The 24,180-nt window shown below is 43.1% G+C and overlaps 1 protein-coding gene across 1 annotated transcript; it reads left to right on the forward strand.

Annotated features, from left to right (window-relative positions):
• Positions 1-12,858: 12,858 nt before the first annotated feature.
• On the forward strand, positions 12,859-13,674 carry T265_09939 (hypothetical protein; the record flags this gene model as incomplete). The annotated part of the gene is made up of 1 exon (XM_009176165.1): positions 12,859-13,674. The coding sequence occupies one exon, from the start codon at positions 12,859-12,861 to the stop codon at positions 13,672-13,674; it is 816 nt and encodes a 271-aa protein (XP_009174429.1).
• Positions 13,675-24,180: the final 10,506 nt, after the last annotated feature.

A 24,180-nucleotide genomic window follows, 5' to 3' on the forward strand; every position in this document is an offset into this window, starting at 1 on the left:
ACAGTAATCGTAAAGACAGTATGATTTCGGTCGTCAAAGCTCAACTTTTATGCAAATAACGTTCACAAGTGGGATCAAGAACGGAGATATTTAAAAGGATGAGCTTCACAGCATACTGTAAGAAAACTTTGAAGAGGAGACTTTCCCATAAAAATGGGAAGAATTGGTGATGATATCCACTTTGGAAAACGGACTCATACACAAAGCAATCAGTCAAAATTCAGTCACAAAGTGATTTGCATTTGGTCTTCTTACGACGGCTAGGGAAGAATTAGCTCGGGGATATAGAGCTGAATTCCAGCCCGGTGGGCTTTTTTGACCACAGCTTGACGCTGCCTTGGGATCTAGAACGAAGCAGTAGGTATAACCGACCCACAGTGTTAGCAATCCTGGACATTCCGGATGTATTCGACCCTTTTGACCGGTCCGTCCTCCCTAATGTGCGTAATTACCCGCGATGCCTCAGAATTTTGTCAGTATAATATGGTTTTTGTAACCTGAGACTTGTGAAAGTGAAAATACGTGAGGAGCTCCCCAAAAGTTCCCGAACAAAAAGCAGTGTCTGGCAAGGATTCTCTCTGTCTCTATCTATTCTTATTCACTTCCGAGATTTTCTTCACAAGACGACCAAAAACCCTTTGATCTGGAGTATACAGGCGATATTGTTCTTATTTTCAAACAAGATAAGGCACATACATTAGACGTCCATGCCTATGTGCAGTGTTTCCACAAAAGGTAAGGTTGTGCTCCTGGACATGCAGGCCCTACATTGATGACTGCGTCTTAACCAATTTAAAAGTAGCAAAACACACTCACCTGCAAACAAATTTGGTTTCGCGAGAGACTCACTTGGAATTCAGCTGAATCTCTCGTTTGTGATGTTTCCAGGCCACTAATGAGCTCCAAGAATGACGAAACCAGTCGTGGGCTGTCGAAGAATTTTCAGCAACCTTATGAGTAGCGAATTACGTTTATACAACTTAAAAACACTTACATGGTCGTGCGCCAAACACACGTCCATACTGTTAGAGAAGACACTGCCTGTTGACAATTAGAGCATCCTCACCAATTCCATTCATCATCATCATCATCAACAGCATGACATCAGTGTTGATCATTGATGCTTCGCTGCCCTACAAACAAGATTTATTTGAAAGCCCTATTGCGAAGAAAAAATAAAGGTGGAAGAGAAATGAACTTAGTGCTAGCCTGCACCTCTAGACACTTCTACGGGCAGTCTGGATAGAAACTGATGAGAAGAACGCCACTGACATCTTTTAGCATTAAAGCGTCTCCAACCGGGCTCAGTTTGAATCGTGCAGTTCCTACCATAAAAGGCGAGTCGCATCGACAGCATCCAGACTTTTAGTAATCTTTTTCATATCAGTTCGCTAGGTCAAGGATTGAACACATCTCCGCTTTCGCCACTCCGAATTGGGCACGAGTAACAGTACTGTTCGGTAAACGATGGTTCGGCATGCACAATACGTGGGTTAACCAACGCAGCTTCTGATGCTAGACGTAGGCAAGCTATGGTTCTGAAACAACGGTTGTCGAACACCTGCTCGAACGCGCCAAATCTCATAGCTGTACAAAAAATATATCGTGCTGTAGCCCGAAACTTACCCCTTGAAATTTAGAGACACCGCTTTGGCGCTCTAGGTGCCTTGAATTACCAAACGCAAACTGCGCCTTGCAGATTCGTGTATTGTCCTCATCTGACACTCTACAGTCTGAGTTAATATAACTTCCAAGATACGTGAAACTATCCACAACTTCGAATGCCTCTCCTTGGATTGTACTTGGCCTGTCCAAGGATTGCATGACCTTCCAATTTGTGGGTCAAAGTCAGCTCACCAAGAAGCACATATGACTTTTCTTTGAAGACGAGAAAGATATCGCCTGCATATTCCTGATTGATAAGGTTTTTATCAGCCGCAAAACCTTGTCGATCACGAAATTAAGTAGGAATAGAGACAGACAGTCAGCGTCCTCGACGGACACCACTTTATTTACGGAAGCTTTTGGCGAGGTCTCTGTATACACACACCCTCCAGGAATCCCGCAAATACAACAAACATATTGTGTCCAAAAACTACCAAGGCATTCATTGCTAGACAAGCATTTCAAGAGCAAACCAGTCAACCGAGTAGAATGTGCATTGGAAATACAGGAATACTAAGATCTTGGGTCATATGTCGTTGTTCTAGCATCAGGCGAAGTGTGAAGATTTGGTCAACGCAGGAATCCCGCTTGCTGCTCTTGAGTAAGTGTTCCATGCGAAACCATAAGACGACGAAACACGTACGACGCCAATAGTCTCGTTAAGACCGGGGTCAAGCTGATGCCTGTGGTTATCACACTCACTTGGAGCCCCTTTTCATGAGAATCGGCACCATAACCGATTTCTCAAAGTTGTATGGGACCGCCTCCCTTTCCCAAATTCAGGCAAACGGATCAGACGCGCTGTATGAGAATTCCACTTCCAGTTCGATCAATGCAGGTGGGAGGTCATCCAGACCAGGAGCTTGATATTTCTTCAGATGAAATATGTATTTACACACCTTCAAGACGGTAGGAGTTTCCGTTTTAATCATCCAGGGTTCTACGTCAGCTGTTGGCAGTCGTTCGCCACGAGAACTGTTGTTCGAGGAGTTTGGCCTGCCGGTCCAGTTGTTCATCTTTCTGCTCGCCACTCTGATCCTGGATGGTTTACCTCACAGGTGGTTGCTAGGGTCCGGTTTCACGGATTAAGCAAAATAATCTTCGGGTATTCCTGGTCTCTTAAACCTCTTCCATTATTTTAACATTCCGTGTCCATCAGCCTTCACGGTTTCCGCGCATGCTCACTTCCATTTGACAATTAATTTGTTGGGCCAAATGATGTTCGGTACCTGATGGGACATTTCTCAAGCTGTGCCGCTCTGCTATCTTGTACTCGAACGGAACCTAGAGGGCCGTGCTACAGGTGAGAGGAAGCAGGCCTTTGTTGTGGGGGTATTTATTATAAAACGCCAAGTGAACAGTTACAAACAGTTGGACAGGGAAGCGAAACTCTCATATTCATCTTGTCTACAAACACGAAACATCCATCTCCTTGGACGCGTCTTCCTGAACTTTCCTGGATATTAATCGAATCTCGCTCAAGTGCAAGCAAATGCGACTCCACGAATTCCGTAATAGATCTCATTTTTCATAAGACGCGAAGCGGATTTACGAGAAAACACTATTCGCATGTTCCATCAGTAGCATCCGCCGTTACACAGGTACAACTCTAAGTACCATGCAGATATATGGCGATCCTCTTCCAGCACATATTCACAACTGATGTGGAAGCAGTTGGAATGGACTTAAGAAGACGATTATGGTGAATCGATTTGCCTGCACCTTACGCGACCCTAAAGGAGAATCAACTCAGGAATCCAAAAAGATACTCCATAACAAACGGCAGTCAGTTATTGAACCGTGCCATCGGTAACTAAAGGCAGTGTGATCAGTTTGAGTCCGTATCCAGCACACTTTTGTAGGACACAATTTGGGTAGAAGAGTTTGGCTATTTCGGAGGTTACTACCGCATAAAAATAGCCTGATGTCAGCATAAAACTGAAGCAATCGTTCTGCACTGTCGGTAGCTACCAAGTCCAATCCTTGTCAACGATCTAATTGAGTTTCAGATGCATTAGGCTTGCTCGCTTGTGCATTCCGATCTTCAGCAACCACAACAATATCTGAACCTCTAGCTCGCTACAACAGGGCAATCAAGGCGTCAAAAAACTTGCTTGGCGGTGTCAGGACTATGGTCGGTTGGGGGGGGGGGTAAGCAGAGACAACAGACGGACAGCGATCAACTTCTCGGTTATGAGACTTCTGCACTGGTATTACCAAACGAACCGCAGAGAAGCGACCATCAACGAGTACCCGGTCAGGTAAGATTTTTCCGTCCGCTGACTTAAGACGATGCCAGACTATTCACATCCTACTGCAGCAGCTTTTGGATCACCGGAGATGCACAGTCGTAAGCTAGTGGAAAATAGTGGGTCGGTTAGCCTAATGGCTGTGCTTGCATCTGGAATTCTAGTTTCTGACACACAGCACACATCGATGCTAAGGAAGTCTGGTGTGACATCAAGAGCAGTTTGCTGTCCCGTGCGGAGTGCGGATATTGAAAGCCAGATAGGCTAGACTTCGGGGCCTGAAGTTTGATTTCGAGCTGCATGAGGATGTCGGCGCCGGATGAGGCGCAGAAGTTGCTTCCAGAACCGACGCAGAATGAATGAAGTCATCGGTCCTAGTTGACGGGCCAACAAGAAGAGATTTAGCAGTGGAGTGTATGTAGCAATTAAGGTTACCCAACTGATGGCATCACACAACGACCTATGTGACATGAGAATATTATTAATTGAAAGTGGTTGTACGTGGGCTGGGATACTGTCAAAGCGTTCATTCCTAGACAGATCTAGGGTCAGAGTCCATAACCAAGGCCTTTGGCTCAAAAGTCTGACCGCAAAACCGCGGTGTTCGGCGGGGAACGCAAATGTATTCTTTAATTTTTACAGGATGGGTTACCACACTTGTTCGAATCAGCAACCTGGAGGGCCAGGCAATTGTGTTCGTCCAACCTCTTAACAGTGATGAACCTGGTATGAGGGATCCTGCGATTGTCGCATAGGCACCCACCCAGTATAGTTCAGTGGATCGTGGAGGTACACCAACCATCACACCACAGCAAGTTCCAATTTATTCGTGATGAATTGTATTCATCATCATACAAGCTGGAGCCGCCAGAATAAAAATCCTGTCAGAACTGGCGATGGGATACTGGAGATGTGAATAAAAACTGGAGATAGGAACCAAGGGGTACCGGCCCAGCCGGTTTCATACGTTGGTGTTGATTTGGTCCTCAGTTCGAATAATCGAGATATGGAAATGAAGCGCAGATCAGCTAGCCTATACTGTGCCCCGGAAACACGAGAATTTTCAAACTTTATCTATCATTATTATTCTTTTATTGTCCGGCGAATACGATGCAAATACTTCTCTTCCTTATTTTTCTTTAAATGTTACGTCGGAATTTTTGACGTAATTGGTAATCCCAAAGAAATGTAGTCCGTCTAGCTGGAAACGATGTATTTTGAATAGGTTTTTGTTCCAATGTGTCGTCGTGTTCGGTTCTGCAGAGTAGAATCATTTATGTACAATCTACGTAAAAACATGCGATGGTTAGCAACTCCAGCGTTCTGCTTTTCAGTTCTCAAGGCACGAATGCATTGTAAAGTTGGTGTGTCATCCAAAGTTGATAAATTGTTTTTGTTCTCATTCTGACTACTGTGGGTGAGGAGGAAGGAGCCATTCTTCCCCAATGTTTCTTCCAGTGTTCTTTTCACTGTCATTATTATTAGTAGTATAAGCAGTAGATTCACAGAACAAACAGCCTACCCACAGTCAGCTGCCTGTAAAACATCTGAGCAAAATGCAATGACCAAACCAGCATCATCCCTGTGTTCAAAACAATCTGGACACGAAGTAGGAAAATCCGAACAGAAACTGATGTTTCAGTTGCTTGAACCCTATGCGGGGAAATGGCTTGAAGCACAGTCAGTCGGGCATAAAGTCTTACATAAGGACCTTTATCGTGATGTTGGTCCACTGACAAGACCATATACTTCGAACTTTTACCGCACGTATTTATGCAAATACCTGACAAAACATTTGTTGTGATTAGCGCTCAATATGTTTTTGGCCACAAATGTACGTCAGGATGTTGGATGAGCTTGATGCATATAAAATAGTAGCGGAAGCGCGGTGTGCCATGAATTAATAACTGGGTATACTGGATGAATTATTGTGCCCTTGAAATTCTGCTTGGCGGTTTATAGAGAATTGTTTCATCTTCTATTTTTTCTTAAATACAAACTCTCGATAGTTCCTCTATAAAATAAAACGATCAAACAAGACCAAGATTTCTCCACCCCAGTTCAAGATTTGTGCGTGGTGCTATCCTCGTACATCTATTCGATCACGGTTGTTTACACGATAAGGTTGTTTTCATGTGTCATCACTACTGGCAATCGTAACTGACTGGAGCCCGTTAGCAACCCGGTTAGGTAATTCATGGACAGTTGAATAACATTATTTCAGTCTGTTCGTTTTTCGCATTTCACCTCATCATCGAGGTCTTTCAAAGCTACCATTCATTCCACTTCTTTGAACATCTATAAACATCAAGATTAACCACGTACGAGCTCCCTCCAAATCATCTGTTCGAAACGAAACTGTTTATATGTGAACTGAGTAGAGCTGGTGAACGTACACCCTTCCTATTTTCCCCAATTTATGGTCACCGAGTGTGCCGGTGGCAGGACATGTGCAGAGACAGATCAGACATGCTTTGCGGTGGACCCTAATCGCGACGATCTGTCTTGACAACGCAGCTTGTCGGTTGCTAACACGACAGGGACTGGCATTCATCGGCTGTTATGTTTATTGTTGATGCTGTTGCCTGGTGTGATATGAGCGTTTAGTTTTCTCTGTCGGTCAACGACTGCACGTGTCAGACAGTGTAAATAGTGTCGATCAAGAAGGTACAAGTAAAGCTAATGACTAATTGCATAAGATGAAAATTTGCGCTTGTGAAACAGTAGTTTAGAAGCTAGCGAATAACAATGTGTACTGCTACAACTTTGTCCCCTCCCGATTTGGGCGTCCAAACGTATCCGTCTGCTTCTCTATCTAGTTGAAATGCGTAGACTCATACGTACTACACAAAATGTCTACCGAGAAGTTTTGGGCTTCAAAGTCTACTTGTCTTCTTATTTGCTGTTTTATCATATGCTGTTAGGAAAATGTACTGCTATCAGTTGCGGCATTAACTGTTTGTGTCTAGGGGTTCTAAAATGGTGCCATGTAATCTTAGTACTCTCGACCCATCCTGAAGATAAACAGGGAAACTTTTTCAGGACCGAAATCTGGAAATTTGAACTGGTATTAGTGGTTGGAGAGTGCATTTCCATAAAAAATCCGTTATCCTTTGAGCAAACCTATCTAATCTTCTCTGTATCTTGATTTCTACAGAACTTGCTTTATACCACCAAACGTTGCACTGCCCAACCCCTGGTTGCACTGGTAGAGGTCACGTGAATGACAGTCGTTCATCACACAGGAGGTTAGTATACTACGCTGACTTTTGTATGAACTTTCTTGTATCGGTTTTCAAGTAGGGGCGTTCTCTGAACAATTCATAAGAGATTTCACCTTCTATTTTTTTGGATGAGATCTTCTTAGAACCAGTCATTCAATTAGAACGAAGAATCTTTTTTGTTTATCAGATAAGATTTTTCCAAAAAGAAATGTATATTACTAACCGTTTGTGGTGACTTTAAACACAGCTGTAACAGTAGCTGCAATTTTCCAAACTGCGTTGTTTGATTCGGTCCACGGGCTTTTCAGGCACAAATCTAGTTTGATAATTCGTCCGCTGTTATTTGACTTTTATGTTCATGTTCATTAAACAGAGGATTCATTCTGTTTTATGTCCCCGTCCATACCCACACACAAACGGACAATTTCAGCAGCAAAGCGTAAGCAACCCAATTTCCCCTGAGTATTTCCTCCCAGACTTTAATCCTAGTGAGAAACACGTAACTTGTGAACAAGTTGATTAAGGCTCTCTTTAATTCATTAAGTGTCAATGTGTCGTTCATCCGTCATCTATGGCGCTTTCCACGAACGTACACACATACGCACGCGGACACACAAACAATAACATGAGTCCAAACAACAGGAATATTGTGCCATATTCCCGTCCTGTGTAGTTGTTACACGCACCGATGTGGTGGTTTGATGAGAGGAGCCTTCTCTCCTTCCATTCATTCCCCCCTCGTGTGTAATGCAAACGAACAGTCTAGCAACCTTGTAGTTTTGCCATGTGGCTGGTGGTCTCTTGAGACAAATCCATCGTTTCTGTGTACCCGAATAACGCATAACTCAGCGAACTCTCCGGTACGGTTCCATGTGATATCATAACGGAGGTAAATCCTATTCGATAAATGACCTATGGTAGTTAGAGTAAGACTCCGAGACGCATCTTTCAGGGAGACGAACTAATTAGAACCCAACACACATTTTATTTTTACGTTTAGGTAAATCGTGCAGGATGATGTGCTGGTTGCCAATGTACTCAGCCTTGGCTAAGAGATACAATAAAAGCCGTGAATGAACTGATGCCATTATGGAGATGATCGAGATCCAGGCTCTATTAGTATGTACTTTCTCGCAAATTGATTTGACAATAACGAGATAGTGAAGTGAACCTTCTTCAAGTAGGTCTGCCGCACAAATGCCACCTCATACTAAGGTTGATCTCACAGTTTTTGTTGACACAGCACACCAATTACATGATAGCTGGATACTCTCAGACAGCCCACTGCTGCCTTCAACATCAGGGAGAGTTGGTGCCCAGCTTACATTAGCTGGTCGAGCACCGAATTTTGCGCAGCTGATGAAATAGACCGTCTTGCAACTTATTCAGTGAGGCACTGTGGTTCACCGGACAAAATAATTTTTATCAGGATCCTATGCACACATCAGTTCCACCGGGTAGATGAACCCTGTAGCAATAGTTGGACTATATAGGATTTTCCCTTGATTACATCATCGCACTGATTTAACAGCATCGGTGACCTTGGTGGTATTTAAATCAACGGTTTCCGAGTAGATGGGGGTTTCCTATACTGTATCGGAATGGCCACGCCTGGGTGAACGCGGCTTTTTGGACATCATTGAGAGATTCAGCTGTACTGAGGGAACACTATGCTTCGTTTCTTAGTTCCCAGCTTTTTCCATACCATCACCTAACTTCTCGTTTGAATACCATCCGGTTACAAAGAAAAATGCATTTATAAGCTGAAGCTCCAAAAATCATCTCCGTTATGTAGTGGAACTTCATCTGTTGCACGAATCTTCTGCCTATCTGGTTCAAAAAAAACTTTCCTCAACAAAGATAAAGATTTTAAACTTGTCCGGAAAAGAATGTGGCGAAAAATATTTACTTTTGGCGGCCGCCTTCAGGAAATCAACGAATCAAAGATGAATGTTTATGCAAACAAAACGCGCTCTTTCGGACCTTTAAGGCACAAACAAAGATAAACACAAGATTGTTGGTGCACTCTGACCGATACAAATACACTTGCACACGGTTTTGTCATTTCATTATGAGATTTAGCAAGTGATGTGAAAAGAGTAGACTGTTCTCCTTGTGTTCTTAGGAGAAAGGCAGGTTTCCGGCTTCGGGATGCACAGTTGCGATGGCAATTGTTGGGTTGAGGGGAGCAATCACATGTAGCTGTAAAAAATGTGTCACCTTTTCGGTACGTTAATGGCGCACGCAGTTGGGTACAATAAGGGTGTTCACTCCTAAAGAATGGCTTTAATTGTTCCCTATAGCATATTTTGGAAATTCACACAGCGATCCACTTTCCTAGAGTTAGGGCCTGCTGATTTCTGACTTCATAACAGTTAATACGACCCAAAAGCACTCAGCACCTAGGACAAATAAAACTGAAATGCGGTTGTTTCGCAAGGAACATGATCCTGAAACTTTAAAATTAGACACCCGTCAGGAAATAGAATTAAATGGTCTTGAATTAATTTTTATAGTGCGTGGCAATTAAACTGCACAGTAAATTGCAATTTACCTGGTTTGGTATATTTATATTTGATATTCACAAGCAATTAAATTGTGCAACCTACGTGGATCAACATACCGCTTGAAGAGTACGCGACCCTCCGGAAGTCTCCTATTGTTTATAGTTGCAAATTCGATGACATGAGGGTCAGGATCAGTCTTGACTGAAACTTGTCCGCCAGAATACATGAACACAAGCTCGCCACTAAGAGACACGATCAGTTCTCCCTCATCTCCGCACACAAAGATCAGAAAGGACACGAGTTCGACTGGAGCGGCGTTTGCATATTGGCTCAAGCAAGAACAAAAAACGAACGCGAATTTATGGAAGCATGGTACTCCACCGAAGAAGCCATCAACAAACATATCGAAATTGATCCCATCTACCAGCCACTAAGAGCGAGAGAACTCCAGAACCACCGAGCTTAGAATTGCAAAATCAACCAGACGAGGAAATCATAAGAGAAGGGAGAAAACATCATTCAAACGGACACATCAATTAGATTGGAGGAAGCGCCCAATCAAAGTACCAAATCAACCGACGGACGAAGGGACACTGACCGCTACGGTAGAAGAAATAGGGCGGCACAAGCAACCAATCAAACTCAAGAATGTCAGACCACAATGGAATACAAGCCGAGGCCGGAGAACAAACTACTAAAAATAGAAGGCGTGAGGATAACCAATCGACACAAAGGAACACGGATCACAAGGCAACAAATATCACAAACGGACCAATAGATTCACCAAATTTGTTACACTGTAAGTAGCCAATCACGTCAGAAGACAACAGATAGCCTTCAAATGGTATATAAACGCACGCAGGCAAGGAAGAAGTACCCACTCAACTGCGCGCTGATGATGTCTCCTCGTATGGAGACGAAACGTTTGCAAGCCAATTGCCAGGCTCGGTGAAAAGATCAACAGCCACCTGATCAACAACCAAGAATCAATAACAATTTTGTCTTATCCACTTAGACGCTTAAACCGATCTAAATCACACAAAATTTAGTTAGTCATCAGATTTTTAGGAACATCGCGTAACACCTCAAGCAACGAAAAGATCATCCGGAATAACTGTATACTACAGAAGTGCAATACCAACCGCAGATTCATGCTCCTCAGCTTCCTTTTATTCTCGCGGAACCCACAGATAATTGAAAAAAGGATGCAAACTAGTTGAATAGAGACGACCAACAAGTTGAAGGAGACGATCAAGTTGTATTCAAAAATGCCAAATTTTGTGGCCATTTCTCACCATAGTGTTCCAGCTCGTAAACCGTTTTCATTCATCAGCAGTGGTTAAGCACGTGTGTATCGAACAAGTAGCATTATTAACAAAATACACTCGTTTGCAAACAAATTTGGTTGTTGCGAGACTCACCTGGAACCCAGATGAATCGCTCGTTTGTGATGTTTCTAGGCAACTGAATGTGTTGCACCAGGCCGCCTCATGTTTCACTTGATATTCGAGATATCGCGGACTGCCGAAGAATTTTCAACAACCTTACAAATAGTGCATTACGTGTAATTTGCATTAGGTTTTGACAGTTGTTTCTCAAAATGACAGCTGTGGAGCTAAATATCCAAAGGGCTTGTACTGCAAGATCACACGGAAAATGCGTTCATCGTTACTAGACGATAGTTATGCATAAAAGGGGCATATTGGGAGCGTAATTTAGGTTTTGCTCTCAATCGTACTCATATATCGGCAGACATGTACCATACTCTTGGCATAAGGTAAATCATCCGACAAGACATAGCATACAAAAGAGCACTCATGAACCAAAGAGACGGGATAATGCAAAGTACTCAACCTCAAAAAGTTTGCGGTTTCTCCTACTTGTCAAGACAATTGTCATATGCTATGTACTATACACATTAACAAGAGCTCTCCGGTCTCACCTCTCGAATTTCGCTTGTCTTAAGTTGTATCTAGTAATTATCTTTGGCTGCTGTGATTCATCTGACCTCGTGCGTCTCAAGTTTTCGTTTAACTGCTGTGTTGAACTTAAAGGGCAACATCAATTAACCGCAAGGCCTTAAAAAATGAAAGATAGTTTACTTAAACATGGTAACCAGTGTGATTCTTATAAAAACACTAGTGAGTGCCGCAGCATTTCCATTTGTCCCTAAAAAAAAACAAGAAAAGATTCCGTATCGTGCACATTACTTTTCTACAGAGTCAAAATGATTTTTATCAAGAGTTGGACGTAACTTCGGCATATAGTTGGACTCCATCTGGGACACCATTTAAATTTAACGTCAGACTAACAGATGCTTAATTGAATAAAAGTTCCGAAATGAGTTATGGTCACTCTCCGCGCTGTCTCGAAATCCTTTCAAGTGATCAGCTGCAGCCGCTCCACTAAAATGTGATAAAATACTGCTTTGAACCGAGAAGCTTGTTTCCCAATGTCGGTATCTCTCATTCGTTCAACTTTGCAATTAAGCAGATATGTAGAGAGACAAACCTTTTTTACTTGATTTCAGCTTCTCTGGGTGCCCTCTGGCCTCACGTAATCGTCGTCGACAACTGAAACGACATAGCACTCCCACAGGTAAGCCATAGGTATTAGACTAATTTAAGTTTCTACTTTTACAAAAAACATAAATCTTATCAACGAGCACCATACTGATTTTGATTCCTTTCTTCTATTTTTATATTTACAACGCGATTCCCCATTTTTTGTTATTTTGGTTTGCGCCTATACCACCCTTCTTGTTTTTGTCCTGAACATTTTTAAGGACAGTTGTGCCTTAAAGAGTTCCTAAGTTATTCTGTTCATAGTCTACCACTCGTTTTAACGACCGCCCTCCCGTTCTAGCTTGCTTATTCTAGTGAGTCCACGCCAAAGGGAAACAAGTACTGCACCGAGTTTCGCCTCTTATTAGGGCTCATCAGCAGTGCATATCCAATGACCGTGCCGGGATTTGAACCCCGGACATCTGACATGCGAGGCGAGCGTGTAACCATTTTATTCCGCCTATTTGGGGTGTAAACGGAGTTTTTATTTTCATTTTGAATTAATTCCTGTTGTTCTCAACATTACTTTATTCTAGCTGATTTACGAAGCGCAATGATGAATCATATCAATGGACCCAAACAACGTGATTCATCGGTCATTGAAAACTGTCTCGGAGGAAAAAGGCAATGTTTACCCATAGGGCCATCGATGTTTGAAAATGGCCCCCCTGTACCTAACGGATCATCTTATTTGCTCCCACCACCAAACATGTTTGGACAAGGATTCGCCCCTTGCTTACCAGGATTACCGGGTAGTTTTGCTGAAGACCTGACACGGTCAAGTGAAGATAGATGCAAAGCGACATTGAATCCACTCGTTTCGCGAAACGCCTACACTTCTAGTAAAGCTGCAACTGATCAACTTCCATTCCCCCAGTGGTTTTCGGCCATGTCAAATGAACCAATAGTGTTCCCGAACACATACCCCCTATTGTCTCCTGCGCAGTTCTCATTGGAAACACCATGGATAAGCTACCCTTCTGTGTGTGCCCCTCAAGATGACTTGGTTGATCCACATTCACTTTTCGCTAACTCCGTTATCAGACCCAAAACATTCACATCATCTGAGAAACAGCTGAATAATTCTTTGAAAATTAATCAACTGCACTCTCCATGCAAATTCCCTGTTGACCGATCTCTGTGCACCACTTCTCAGAACAACGCGACGTACCCAAATTTGGTGCCTTTTGACATGTTAAATCAGCATACGGAATCAGACAATTCTTCTAGTATGCTGGAAGGTAACGAATTCAACCCCACATCGACAGAATCGGTACAAAAGTGTGACTCTGGCCAGTTGTTCAATGGACCCACAACTCTTGGGCCCTTGCCTTCAAATGGTTTGTCTCCTCCCCTACGCAATCCGTACACTGGACGTGGAGATGTACGAAAAGCAGACTCTCCTAATCTTCCCATGGATCTGTCAATTGGCTTTCGTAAAGAACTGGAACAAACACTTGAGTGAGTAATTTGAGGGATATATTAAACAGAATGCTGCATCCTGCTCTGACATTTACCATCATTTATCTTATAACCAGGACATGGAATAAAAGAAAGAAGAGAAAGAAAAGTAACATAACACCGTTTCTTGGCTTGGTTAGTTTTCACCAGTTACTGGTACTTAGTCATTTGGGTGTGCAACCTTGGTCCTCTGACATTAAACAACGTTTCTTTGAAAAAATTGCTTTGGTAGGTAAAGAAACCCACCCTGGACAGATGTGTTCCTTAGAAACATAGCCCTAAGTTCCTTCGCTTAATAAATGACAGTCTTCTGGCATGTGAAGTACATGTCCTAAGTGGCGTAGCATATGAAGCGTGATTAACTTATTTTTCACTGGAGAGTTCGGTCTCCCTACGACCATCTGACGTACCTCAGCATTACTAATCCGATGTTCCCATCATACCTGACCAATGCTTCGGAGACACCGATGGTCAAACACTGACATCTTCGGTATGCCCTCTGCGCCTAGGGGCCACGTCTCTGATCCATAAAGCAGCATGGATCGCGCCATTGTAGTGTGAACTCTTCCCTTAACAGACAAACTCATGTCACTTCGGCGTCATATGTGTCGGATATTGGCGAAACCTGGCGTGGCCTTTCCGATTCGAGGAATAATCTCATCTCCGGTCTGCCCACAGGAACTCATACAGCTGCTCATGTAAACAAATTTATGTACCACGTCGATTGGCTCACCTGCAAGTGTGAGGTGTGGGTTTGATCCCACCCAGTCTTCCAGCAGCACTTTACACTTTGCAGGTGTTAAGCACACGCCAAACCGTGCGTCCCAGTCATTAAAGTTATTCGATTTTTTTTGCATTTTCGAAGGACTTAGTCATCCAAATTGGACAACAGTATCACCCGCCAGGATTACTATATCCGTCCTTCTTGCCGACCGAACCAGTCGTGACAGATCTTGAGAAAACTAGTCCTTCTTAGTCTCGGAACTGCTCTCTGTCGGGGCGTATGCTGATATGACAAGCGAATATCGTTTACCGCATTGATCTGCGTTAATCTTAATTAAGCTAGACAACCGCACAGCGTAGAGGCGACTGTTTACTTGGATCCAGTCCAGTAAGGTACTTTCATCCCTGGGGCTATATGCAACTCCCACACCGCAGATACCATGAGCCACGGCCTCAAGATCACCTGACACCCGAAGAATGAGATGTGGAATATCTGGGCTCATCCTAAGCGGTTTGTGGGGCACGACCGAAGTGGAGTCTTGTGTGCGTGTTTCGGAGACAATATATATCAATAGGGGGAGAAAGCAAAGTTTCAGCAAGGGATGTCTGCTGCCCAAGTTGGCATAGAGTACGAATAATAAGGCCTGTAAGGTAGGTGATTTTTTAAGTTTGTCTTCCTGGGCGAAGGTTTGGACACGGAACAGTGGCTAGGCGGTTGGCAGCTGGGATGGTTGAGCCGCATCGTACAATGGTCGGGAGGGAGTGTAGGAGAAGGCCTGTGAGCGAAGAGTTCCAAGAGCAAGTGATACTTCCCGGTTACCCGAGGAAGGAATTTTAGTTGAGGCGCCTCACCTTGGGCCTTTGACTTAAAAGTCTAACCCACAAGACAGTGGGAAAATGTAGGGTTTTGTTCGTTGACCCCGCCTCTAGCCTGAGTCAACAGTCTGAACCACGAGATAGTGGTTGTTAGGGTTTTCTTATGGGATCCTTCCCGGAGCCAATGACTCAATAGTCCGGTCCACATGGCATTAGGGGACCGGCGTGGCTCGAGGGCACAGGGAGTAAAGCATTACTGTCTCAGTCCTATTGCAGATGCGCAGAACGGGTGTCTTTTCAGCAACACCGGTCTATTTTGTTTTAAAATTATTTCGACCGTATTGAATAATGCGCCGGCGGTCACGGTCAACCGTTTGACGATGGGAGTGTGCGGTTTTGGGGGCCGACCTTTTCCAACCCCTCCTTCCTTGGGGAAAGGAGGCATAGCTGTTTCCATAAATATGGACATGCTCGTCACCCAGGAGAAACGCCTTACTTCCTTCAAACTTCTACTATCGCAGAGAACAGAGTGACGTTACCTCCAGATCGCTTAGTAATATGATTACTTGCATTACAGGAACTCGAGGATCTTCGTTGGGTTGCTACCAGTTGACCTTTCTGGTATGGTTGAACCTTTATGAACTGAGTTCCAGCCAATGTCATCACAGAAGCCCGACCACTACCACAATGTGAACGCTTTGAGTAGTTAAATAGAACTGTTATTCTGATGTAAAATAGGCCTGTGTGGAATACCTTAGAATGAATTCCCAGGCGATACGTTCTTGTTAGGAATCACCAGCAACCCACATGTCACAGTTCTTTTGGGAGTTGCGAGCCACTCAGCCGTGGAAAGTTCACTGCTAATGGCTGTAACGTGACTCTTGGCTTCGTAGAAATGACAAATTTAACTTACACAATAAGATTCCGATTCTAAGACTAAAATGTCTCCCTACTACTTGCAAAAATGCATTTACACGGTGATTAAACAACCATTTTCAGAAAGGGTTCACGCTTCAGACAAGACAATGCTTTCAAGGTATCAAAAAAATCCGGATGCCTTCCGCTAAGTGAGTCGGTAGACGACGGTCGTACGGAGTGGTGGCCGATTGGAAGGACCTGTCTTCGGGATCTCAGAAGACTTTTTTGGAAAGAGTATGCCCCCAAAACGTTGGCTGTACTGTAAATAAGACGACAAATACTATGGTTAGACGGTGATTTTTGGGATTGGATAGAGCCTGTCAATTCTTCAGTGACGGTGGGGAACGTCTGAACAGAACGAAGCACAGATAAATCTTTGCCATTAAGGCGACGGATACTAGTCACAAATTAAGATGGCACTAGTGCAAAAACTATTCGAAACTCGAGAAATGAGCTCGAAAATGTTGGATACTCGAGAGTTGTCATCAGTCACATATGCATTACCATAGCGAGAAAGTTGCGAAAACATTTGAGCCCACAAATATATTGTTGAACTGTGAAGGTGTTCGACGGTACGGAGTTGAAAATAAGCAACAATAATTTACTACCGCCGCAACGAACTTGTCCATCACATACGATATGGTATGCTTCATTTTTGAGTTGATATGTAATTTCGGGTTGGGTGAAAATTTAAAAGTTGTTGGTATGAGAAGAAGCCCAGGAGTGGCCATCGTATACCAGGCTTGTGTAGGTTGCTCAAGTCAGTAGTGTGTTCCGTAGACTGCATGGAGACCGAGTTATTCCATGCCATGTGTGATAGTTCCGAACCGAACATCGAGTGTTGCTTCTAAGGACCCTCCCTGCAGATCATCCGTAGATTGTAGCGCTGGTCTCATGTAATACATTTCCAAACCACGGTGGTTATCGTTGTTAGGCAAGCAAAATAAACCTGGCGGGCTACGCGAATCCTTTACCCTAGGATATAAAGTAAAACAGAAAGCGTCTTGCTGTCAAACATCTTTTACCCGGCTCTATCAGAAAATGACCCATCAATGAGCAATGACAATCCAGTTTAATTCATGTTTCCTCAGTATACCTAATGAGACCAGCCGAAATGTGCGAAACCACCAAGGTCATTATAATTGGTGTGCATTGTTTGTCACACATTCCTCTCACTTCCATATCTATGCTTTCATAGACTGTTGACCAAACCACAACTGAGAGTTCTGATGCGGTGTGATTCACAGTACCTAACATGGAACGAAATGCTTGGACTACTAGAATTCATATGGGCCGGATCCTTTTGGTTGATTTCATTCATTTAGACAAATGGATTTACAAGCTTACTTGATTAAAATGGTTCCTCACGCCTACAATGCATGAATGCATCCTATGCGAACGCGTTTGTGTATTTGCAGCCGGAGTAGCTTCCGTATTTTCTCGTTGCAGTGTGAAAAAAGGAGGCCAGAAAAGATCAGCTAGGAAACAGTCCTTTGAAATAGGACATTTATGTCCTGAGCTCAACCACTGTGATGAAGAACAACATACAGCCGCTCATCCGGAGACCCCCAATCAGCCAGCTGCTTCGAGTCATTGTGAAAAGCAACAGAATGGCAATATCTTCTGGCAAATGGCGTTGCAAAGGTTGATGGCCCAGGGGAACTCTACGATAAACGGATGGCTGACAGGATGTGACAAAGTATTGCCCTCCACGGATTCTTCCAACTCTTTGTCATGCAGCAAGTGAGAATTTGTTTGTAGCAGAATAAAACACCAGTGGTTACCAAAACTTTCGACAATCGAGGTTAGCTCATTCGCCTGAGATTTCGTCTCTTTTATAAAACGGTACAATGAGAACCAAATGAGAACCGAAAAACCGATGTTCGATGATAGAATAAATATTTGTCAGCAAATCACTCAAGATAATTGGTTCGATAAACACAGAAAATTCCATCTTTCAACTACGTAAATATTTTTGACCGAGCGTCACCCGCACAGAATTCTTTCACTGGATGACGTGCACAAATTTTTTGCGAATTTCCTGACAGGTTTACTCGACTGTGATTATGCAGAAGAGGAAACCGAAATGATTTTGCATGTGCTTCTTCCAAAGCACTACAACGGAAGAAGTTCATTTGTCATGGGGTATTAAACGGTATTGTAATCCTTTCAGACGAAAAATATGGCAAGAATACAAAGAAACAAGGCTGATCGAACAGACATCTTACGAATAGAGTATTCTCGAATGATCAGAATCATGAAGTTCGAATGAGCTTCTCAAGCACCCTTTGTACACGCAGTCCCAACGGGGATCCTTTGTAAGCGAGGCGTTAATTATAGACAGCACAAGATATAAATATTTTCAATCAGTCTTGTGGGGGCGCGTTTGCCGACGACACCTGACCTTGAGGTAGAAGGGTCCTTATTCGGCCTCTCATCAATTACAATCAACTGTTCTGCTGCTTGGATTACACAGCGTGGCTTATATCCAACCACCATCTCTCTGAGTGTGTTCTGCCAAAACAACTGCCGCTTCAAATACAGGAAAACGGTGGGAGATTAATAATAATAATAATAATAATAATAATAATAATAAGCTATATTACATGAGTTCTGTGGCTGTCAGCCGCACAGGTACAACATATCCCAAGTTCACGGCAAGCTCGATACCATTAGCCATTTCATCGTCGTTGAACCATAGCCTTAGTAGGATGTATTTTACCAGTATCCTGGAGGGCGTAGTTAGCATTACATCCTATTGGGAGCACCCAAACTCAGTTGCCCATGCTGACAAGCTAAATTCGTACTAAAAACACAAGATCAGTAGCTGCTGTGTGAGTGTTGCCTGAATATCCGGTGTTCCCAGAAAGCCAATGTTGCCAGTATAGTTTGGGAGATGCTGTGTTGACTTGATTATTGGAAACGCCCCACTGGTAGATAAAGCTACACTTCCGGTCAGAACTAATAAAATAGATCAGGCAGTGGGATTGTAATTAGGTCGTGTGTGTATGTACAAGCCGCATTTGCAGCAGTTTAGAAGGGCCAACCGTCTTTGCACCAATTACAAGCCCATATTACATATGGTTACTCAAAACATGGTTCCAACAGTAAGGTGTGCCTTCCCAGCCATATCAGTCTGCCCCCTATCCTTGCACAGTTATCCGAGTTGATCAACACCAAAGGAGGGCATCAATGGACTTCAGTTTCGTTCTTATTAGATATAGTCATTAGTGCATACAGTGACCGTGTGAGGTTTTGAACTCCGGATATCCAATACGTGAGACATGCGAGTTATCACTTCTACTTCAGCCTAAACTGGACGTTAAACAACCAGTCACAGCTCAGGAGTGAAGAAATTCGCCTGTCCGTATACGGTTAATCAAGTGAATCCAACTTCGTTAGTGGAAATACACACTTTCCTGGCATCTGTGTTGTCAGAGGTTCCAAACCGGTAGGCTAATGATATACCCTCAGAGAAGAACTCGTTGCCTCATTCGTGTTGACTGCGTAGGATCATAACACCGGGACAGAAGGAGGACTGTACAAACGAGAGTATTATGAATTCAAATTCCGCAAAGCTCGAAACCAGCTCCAACCGACTAATGAGATTTAACAGCAGTGTAGTACCACAATCACTTCCGATTGTAAGATCCATTCTATTTAATTTTCTTCACAAAGAAATTCCCTATGCCAACTTAAGAGTATTTTCCGGTAGTGGCCACATTTTTGCACTCAGTAAACAGTGATATTTTCATTGAACCAGAGTGTAGGAACATTTCATGCTGAAGTTTACATGGGAGTAAAAACATTTTCGCACACCGCTTGCCTCCTCTGAAAAGTGTCATTTCTCAACAAGTAAACAATTTCGGCTTTGTTAAGTTAATGATGCACATATATCGAATTTTTACTGACAACATCCTGCTAGGATATCAGCCAATTCTGGAAAATGGTGGGGTCCGCAAGTGAAATGATCTTGTTGGGACTGGTTTCCGTTGTCCTCGGAAAATTTCGACCAAGTATCATTCGGGGATTAAATTGAGCACCATCCCCATTGTCCACCGACAAAATTGTTTCACCGGATACCCAAATAATAGTAGTATGATCCCTTATTAACCGAAAGTACGGGCTCCTAGTGTCTGAATAAATTTAGCCCAATGAATATATGTTCATTGACGCATCTGCAATATACAAATGAAACCACCTACCCGCGATTTTGTTCTCTGCGTTATTAGCACATTGAGTTCCATACTAAGCAGATTATGTTACTCACTGAAGATTTATCCTGAGATATTTTCACTTTTCCTTGTAGTTAACACGTACGTTACACTTAATTTATGAAACGCTTGAGACGCACAGACATAATTCCACATACCAGCCCGGATCCGTTGACCGGCGAATTTGTGCTGTTCTTAATGTTGTACTTCTTTGTATCTCCTAAGGTAACACTGGTGAAAAGAAGAAAGTTCTTCACTACGAAGTTATTTGTTAGCAAACATGAACTAAGCAGTTACAAGCTTCTAGACACGAAAGGAAACGTCTCATATGCCCACGGTTTAGACGAAACGAACATTCACAAGTATCCTCTTGAACTATCGTGGACCTTCAGTAACTGCTACACAACATTAAACAAACACTGCAAAGCGGTTCCACAATATCGGCAATAAATGATACCTTCCATCAGATGCGGGGACAGAGCTTGGACACCAGACCACAGACTACCTGCATGCTTCATCAGTAGTATACACCTTTGAAAACATTTCCGCTTCCATCGATGTCCTATTTGCCATAGTTAGGTCAGTCTCAGCATCTGGTCTACTCAGTACTCCTTTGGCTGTATCGTACCACTTCCGTAGCTGGACACTCTACTCAGTTTGATCCTTGACTGTCCTGAATTGTATAAACGTTTCTCGAAGGTCGACAAACGAGCCTTATCACCATCTGCCCAACATTCCCGACCCCAGTCCACTCCTTCCAAGATTCTGATAATCCTTCTATTCGACCTTTGTGCTCATAGGGAATGATCATGCCTTCCTATCTATCGTCTCTTCTCTAGACCTTTCCTAAACAACGGCCAAGTTTTCTCGAGCTCTCTCCCGTTCCCTTCCTAGATCCTCCGGTGCCCCGACAAACCAAAAGGCATTTATCTAAACTGACACTGGGTGCCCCCAACCGTGAACGCCATTTCCTTCCGGTTCTCTGACTTAATAGCTAGTTTCCAGTATCCGGAACGCAAGTTGGACAGCGTTAAATATCTGAATTACTAGGGAGAACCAAAAATCTCTACAACCAAACGGACGGCTACGACCTGATTTACGTTCATTTCGCTCAAACGTCGGAAATCAACGCAAATTCGGTATCTCTCGTTCTTCTTTACAAACAGAGCCGTAGATTTGTACACACTTTTGGCTTCCTCGACTGTGCCATCTCTTGAAACTTTTAACATACCTCCTCCCGTAGATGAAATGGTTGCTGACGGAGGCCGTGAGGTTGAAAGAGTTCAGACTAGAAAGTGTTTCGTGTTCGATCCACGGGTAGTAATCAAACGAATCTTCATCGCCTGTTTGCAATTTGATGTACTCCTTGCTCACAGACTGTACTGATGGAACATTACGAGATGTAAGTCTTCGGAAATTCGCTTTATTCACGGCAGCGCTAGGATAACATTCAAGCTCAACTGAGCCACACTTTGTCATTAATTTGTCACGCTTTAGGTCCACCATGGATTCTGCGCTCTGTAGGAAATCTGTTTTTGAGATTGCCTACTTTATGTCTGGGCTGATCAGGAAATCGTGATGCCCAGGCACATTGGGTGCTTGGACAATCCGTCAATTTTCAGTCGGTATCCGGGGTGTGGTTTACTCTGTGGTTAAGCCTTATCAAAACTGAGAAGAAAAGATATCTGCTTATTGACGTAATACCACACTCAAAAGTTTGCCGAATGTTCTTCGGAAAACCACGACCGGATTCGCCTCATCTCGGGGCTCATCATTTGGGTACAGTCCCCGAGTTTCCGTCAACATCATGGTCTACATGAACACAAATTTCACAAAATTAACAAAATACACTCATTTGCAAACATTTAGCTTTGAGAAAGACTCATTTGGAACCCAGTTGAATCTTAAACGAGAGATTCTGTTGGGTTCCAGGTGAATCTCTCGCAAAACCAAACTTGTTGGCACCAGTGTATTTCGCTAGTGTCTGCTTAGTTGTTCAATGTCAAGACATTGAAATAGTTGCAATAACCATAGCTGCATCCACCGACAACACACTATCTTTACCAACTTAAAGGCGCAGCGACAAATGAAGTAGGTTTTGTGAGGACTACCTTGAAACACTCGTTGTTTTTTCTTGCGACGGAGAACCATTTTGCGGGGCTAATGTAGACCGGCACTCTCTGCTTTTTACTTCCGAAATCCGCAGAAGAAAAACTTGACGGATCATATTGGCGATTCTAAACTTTTCCTACGAACAGAAATCTTTGCTGCGTCTGTATAGGAGTGCAAATTTACAATTTATTCGCTTGTGCAATCTCGCTTGTTACAGATACTCTGCGCGAGCGGTCCTGTCCACAACAGTTTCTCACGTAAATGCAGCTGGACCAAGCGAGCAGCACGTGAACAGACAAGTCAAAACCGTAAAACTGGGCGCCAGTGCTGACGGATTGCGAAACCACCACTTCTCAGATAACCAGTCTGTTCTACCTGATATCCGGTACAAATTTTACAGTCACTACAAGGTTACAGCCAACAACGGAAAAAGAAGTCGAATTACAAAACCGAATAGTGGCATATTTTCTGTGGCGCAGCTGACCAGCACGTAAGTTAATAAAGGTATGGACCAATGAATCAACAACCAAACTTTGCCGAAAAACACAGAGGGAATTTGAAAATAGTTCCGAAATTTCCACTTTATTTATTTTATTGAAAATTTGGCCAAGATTCCTGGGTATAATCGTTCAAACGCCAATCTATTGTGTCACATCAGATAGGAATATACATTCTTATGCCTACAATCTAATTTTTTTCAACTTGCGTAAGGTGAAATTAATTTACGCATTCACTACGGTCATAAACTTGCTTGATAAGGCATGCTAAAAGTAGTCAAGGCGCATGAAACATTCTTGAGTTGCCACTTCTTTTTTGATAAGTTGCATCCGTTTGATCAACCATTACTTCCTTCTCAAGTCAGAACAGTATCATTTTGTTTTGTGTTTCAGGTGCCGATAACTCGAAGCCCAATGTGCGATTGAGTTTCTTACCAAACTTCGTGTTACACCCGACTTATTCACTATTTCTTACGGGGTGGTGAACCAGGATCATTCTACCAACTCTTCACAAGTAGTACTCATTGATCCTTGTGACCCATGTCGTTCGACGTCCTCACTATTGTTGGTTTGTTTTGCGCTTCAAATCTTCCTCGAACGGATTAGCTATCTCGATATTCCATGAAATAGATTTTTCAACTTCAACGTTGCTTTCGAAGTAAGTTGATTATGTTTTCGCGTGTATAAAGAAAATTCCTTTGAACCTTTGTTCTAACATTTTGTGGGTGAATGTAATGGAATAGGTAAAAATAGCTCAACATCACGCGTTTACTGCTACTTAAGAGAGGTTTGTAAGCTTCTATTGCGGGCCCGTTATTTCCGTAATTGTTGGAAAGCTGAGGAACACTGTTTACCAGTTTCACTCCGCTTCACTGGCAGTGCGCATCTCCTGAATCAGTGACGGATTCGCAATAGGAACCTTCCGTTTAGTAGCTGAATCCTAAGTCACTCGGGCATGAACGAATGATCCTACTGCTATGTGCAACCAGTAGTATATGCACAGCTTTCAAAGTATGGTAATATCACCGGCGGAAGAAAGTCAACATAAAAATTACGAATTTGTTGAACTTCTCTAAAATCCCGTATCTTGATGGCCTGTTCAAAGTCAGTGGTCACGAACGGAAAAATGAGCATTCTTGGAAACGCTATTGTCAGTCGATTCATCTGCTCTACTGCGACGGTAGAATAGAATGCTCCCACTGGAGATATTCTGTCATCTGATATATATAT

Source organism: Opisthorchis viverrini (assembly GCF_000715545.1).
Source record: "Opisthorchis viverrini unplaced genomic scaffold opera_v5_319, whole genome shotgun sequence".
In the NCBI taxonomy this organism is placed as follows: Eukaryota; Metazoa; Platyhelminthes; class Trematoda; order Opisthorchiida; family Opisthorchiidae; genus Opisthorchis; species Opisthorchis viverrini.